The sequence below is a fragment of the Gavialis gangeticus genome, unplaced genomic scaffold, assembly GCF_001723915.1.
Source record: "Gavialis gangeticus isolate Ggan-Ray unplaced genomic scaffold, GavGan_comp1, whole genome shotgun sequence".
Taxonomy (NCBI): Eukaryota; Metazoa; Chordata; order Crocodylia; family Gavialidae; genus Gavialis; species Gavialis gangeticus.
This window is the reverse complement of record NW_017729024.1, coordinates 9,297,243-9,301,612: the sequence shown is the minus strand read 5'-3', so window position 1 is coordinate 9,301,612 and position 4,370 is coordinate 9,297,243. Positions and strand designations below refer to the sequence as shown.

The 4,370-nt window shown below is 40.6% G+C and overlaps 1 protein-coding gene across 1 annotated transcript in view; it reads left to right on the top strand.

The window, feature by feature from the left end:
* SLF1 (SMC5-SMC6 complex localization factor 1) overlaps positions 1–4,370 on the top strand; it is a 67,558-nt gene that overhangs the window by 36,366 nt on the left and 26,822 nt on the right. Inside the window, exons 9-10 of the mRNA XM_019516885.1 lie at positions 2,918–3,055; positions 3,754–3,919. Of these exons, the coding sequence (XP_019372430.1) occupies positions 2,918–3,055; positions 3,754–3,919 (304 nt within the window). The remainder of the gene's footprint in view (positions 1–2,917; positions 3,056–3,753; positions 3,920–4,370) is intronic.

Genomic DNA, 4,370 nt, shown 5'->3' with positions numbered 1-4,370 from the left:
CTCGGGGCACAAACTCTGTCATGTGCCTCTGGGAGGTGAGAACTGATCAGAGTGGCTGTCAGGGAGAGGGTTGGGCTTAACTCCTGATATGCCTGCCAAAAACTTTGGCCACCACTGAACTAAAGTAATCTGTAATATATAACCTGTTTTGTTGCATATTAAACAGTATTAGCCTTACTTTGCCAAATATGTGGCTTCATGCTGCATTTTCATTTTTCGCATAACATTGTGTAATACTCAGGACAACAACCCGTTGTGTTGGGGAATAAACTTTCAAAACTGCTCTTTGTGACCTCTGTTAGTAGAAACCACCTCAGATTTCTGGAAGGCGTGGACCCGTTACTCAAGCATTTATTAAATTAGAGAAAATGTCACAGCAATGTACGAAATTCATTTGGGCCCCAGGGGCAGCCATGACACCCCCTAGTGACCATGCTACACTTGCCTACCTCTAGGGTACCCGTCTCTTCTCATTCGCCTGCCGTACCTTGATGTATTTAATTGATCAGAAGGGAGGCTGCCTAGTGGGTCATAGAGTAAGCTCAAGCCCGGTCTATGTCTCAAGCCCCTAGTCCCTGACAGGGCTCAAGACATTCTCATGCCTTCAGGCACTATTGAGACCTCTGTACCACCCCTATTAATCCTAATCCCAAACCACCAGTGCAAGTCTTAACCAAGGAATAAGCACACTGGCTATAACTCACTTTGAGCACATCCAAATGTGTGTGGACGTCTGGTTCCTCAGGGAGAACTAGCAGCAGTGCACCTTGCACCACAGCTAATTGTCCTTCAGGAACGCCTGTGCCACACACACTTTGGCATGCAGGAAGTTACCCCAGGGGTGGTAGGGGATGCTGGGGCCCCAGCATCCTTACTGGGGGTCCTAGGGGCCTCATGGGGCTGCAGCCATGGCAATTCTGCTGTGCAGAGCCTGGCTGGCTGACAGTGAAGCATGGCTCCAGCTCCTCTTTTCAGCAGCTCCAGGCTGCCCAGCTCCACTTTTCAGCAACACTTGCTGCTTGAGTGTGCGCTGTGTTGGTTTTTTCTCCATCATTTTTTTTTTTTTTACCCCTGGATACTAGAGGTCAAAAAAAAAACATGGAAAAAAAAAACCGACACAGTGCATCCTTGGGCAGCGCATGCTTACAGCGTGGAGAACACCAGACTGTGTGGTATGTTGTATTGCAGATGCATACTGCATGACCACAGTCATCTGGATGCACTCTTTAGGTGCCGACATCAACAGTAGCTCATTGCCTTGCCTTGCCTACCACCCATGGTGGTAAATTTCTCCTGACTGTCAGTATGTGTGTCCTTTTTATCTAATGGGCAACTCCGTGCCTAGGCAGCAGTGTTTCTTTGCTGCCTTCCCTCTAGAAGCTGTTCTGAGGTCAGCTGCATGTGCTCTATCAACCCTGGCTGTCTGTTACAACAATCATAGCCACCATAGAAGTGGTACATTTTTTAAGAAATACTATTCAATGTAGGACATCTACATTCTGCTAGTCAGATTTCCCCAATATTTTAAACTAGAAAAAATTATACTTAGGCTTAAAACTGTGTATTATGTTCAAGAACTCTCAAGAGGTTGATTAATGTAAATGGTATGAACTCTACCTCACCTAGCTAGAGATTTTCAAAGACTGTCCTTGTTTATAAAGTACCATGAGATGCTTTGGGTGTGGAATGATCTTTATACAAGGGATAAGAAAGCATACTTAAATACAATAAAATAATTTGGCTTCCCTAACAAAACCATAATTAACCTTAACACTCTCCTTCCATAAAAACCCATGAGATCAAACAGCTGATTTGTTAATGTCAGAAACAAGTATGTTAAAAGATTGCTGTAAATCTAACTCTATATCCTCCAATGTATCAGTGGATTAAAATGTATTTATTTTCAATATAGAAACATATTTATTTAAAGTAAAAATTACTTTTTATGGAATTACTTTTTATGGAATAAAGGGATTCCCTACTAAAATAGATAGCATACATGCCAGACTTCATCCTGAGTAAACTTTTGACCACATTAAAGAATCCTTGATCATGGAAGGGAGAACAAAATTTTTGAGATACAGATAATATGGCCATTTTATTTATTCAGTTTTGAATTATTTTTGAACTGTTATTTTGGTTGCTTTCGTACATTCACTGCGCTCTAAATCTAGCTCTGGGGTGTCAAATATACCATCCATGGAACCATCACATCCAGGGCTACTAGTGCACACTTCAGCTCTGCACTGCAGCATGACCCTGGCACTGCTGACTGACTAGACTTCTGTGCCACTGAGCAGTGGTACAGAGGTGGGGATATGTGGCTGCATGAACACAGCAGGGCATGCAGTAGCACAGATCTGCCTTTGGCCAGATCTCTGTGCTGCTGCACGCCCCGAGCCCAAACACAGCTCCATGTGGCTGCACAGCCCCAGCTCTGGGCCTCTACCCAGCAGTGCAGAACTCTGGCTGATTGGCAGTGCCAGAGGCTTGTGGTAGCATGGGTCTGGGGGGCGTGTAGTGCCACAGAGTCTCATTCGGGCAGCACGGCGTCAGGGAATCTGTTCATAAAGAGGGGGCAGAGTAGCAGGACAGAATTCTGGCTGAATATGGATCCACACTGCCACATGTCCCTGGCTTCTCCTGGACACATGCTCCCGAGTCTGCACTGCATGAACATAGTTCCATGCAACCCCATGCCTCCAAACCCACTCTGCCACCTGGCCTGGACCCACACTGCTGCCCAAGCATGGCATCACAGATCTGGTCCAGAAGGAGCCCCTGAGATCTGAATCTGGCCTGGGGTGAGTTTCACACTTATGATCTAGCTGGAACTGAAATGTCAAAATCCCTTTTTCAACAAAATACTTTATACCTCATTTCAGTCTTAAAGATTTTTCTGCTGCCTATTTTTCAGATCTTGCCTATACTGTGAAAACTTTTGTCATGGAGTTTCAGGATCAGAAAAAGTAAATGAGGAGAGAATGGTTCACAAAACATTACTGAAGTTTTTCTTCAATTTAGTGAAAGCTGAAGTGGAGGCTTTGATCAAAAGGTGAGCCTTAAAGGAGAATATTTTTATCTCCTTAAGTTTAATTGTTCAAACCCATTTCTTTATCTACAGTAGATTTGCATTCTGCTTTTAGTGTGTTCCTTATTCCCAAAATGCAATACTCTTTCATTAAAGTTTGCAAGTGCTGTTTTAGCTATGTTTTTGCTAAACATTTCTTCTGGATTTTTCTTGTTCTTTAAAAATAGTTTTCATTGTTTTTAGAAAAATACTCTTTCTTTAACCTTGATTTATATATTATTTTGTCATACATTACAAATGTAGGTAGGTGTATAGTGTATTTAATAAGAGTGAGTTTTTAGCTTTGATATTCTTAGCTGTTCATTCTTAGCAACGTTTGGTAAAGATCCTAAGCATGGTGTGCAACTTTTTAACCTTAGTGTAGACATTATCTTTTGGTAGGAAGGACAAATGTAAAATTAATACATGGCTGTTTTACAGAGTAAAAAAAAATCCACATTTTCCCACCTATCTGTTATATTAAACACATTTGAGTTCCTTCAGTTTAACATCATAACCTTTATCATTTTACATATTATTCATCAAAAAGAGCATATGTTCTTGCTCTACTTAAAAATTGCCAAACCTTTGTGTATTTTGACAAGACACACATTATCTATCTAATAATGATAGTAATCAAATTGGCATAAAACTTTATGTTTCATTAACTTTCTCTTTTATAGTTTGTTTGAAGAGATGAATTCACAGCAGCTGCAAGTCATGCCACAAACAGTTCTTCTGAAGACCTTTTGGCTAGAAAGCGAAACCTCAGTGCTTTTTACCAAACGCATAAATATTCTAGTCGATTGGGTCATACATTGCCAGAGAGAAAAGTACAGAACAAATGATGTGAGTATGATTTTTCTGCCATTAAATAATGGAAGCCAGTGTATTTTAAAAAAGAAATTTCTTTTATTCACCCTTTTGTGAGAATTATATTGCAGCACTATAGCTGTTTGTTATATCTGCCTTTTGGTATTATGAAGCATGCTGCCTTTTGCTCCATTAAAGGAAATGAACTGATCCGTAAGATTCTCATATATTGATCTGTAAAGAAGAAATACACTGAAATATGAGTGGCTTGTTTGTTGTACTCAGATGTTCATGTGCCCTTACCAGCAGGTATTACTGCAGTCATTATGAACATACAGTTAACACATCTAGTCAACACACTACGCTATTACCATTGTGAAAATTAAACTTATTTTACAGTGTCCTTTTCACACAGTATTGTACTCAGTAAAAATTATCTGAAGGATGAAACAAACAAACAAGGCTTTGTTGTTTCAAACATTTTTTT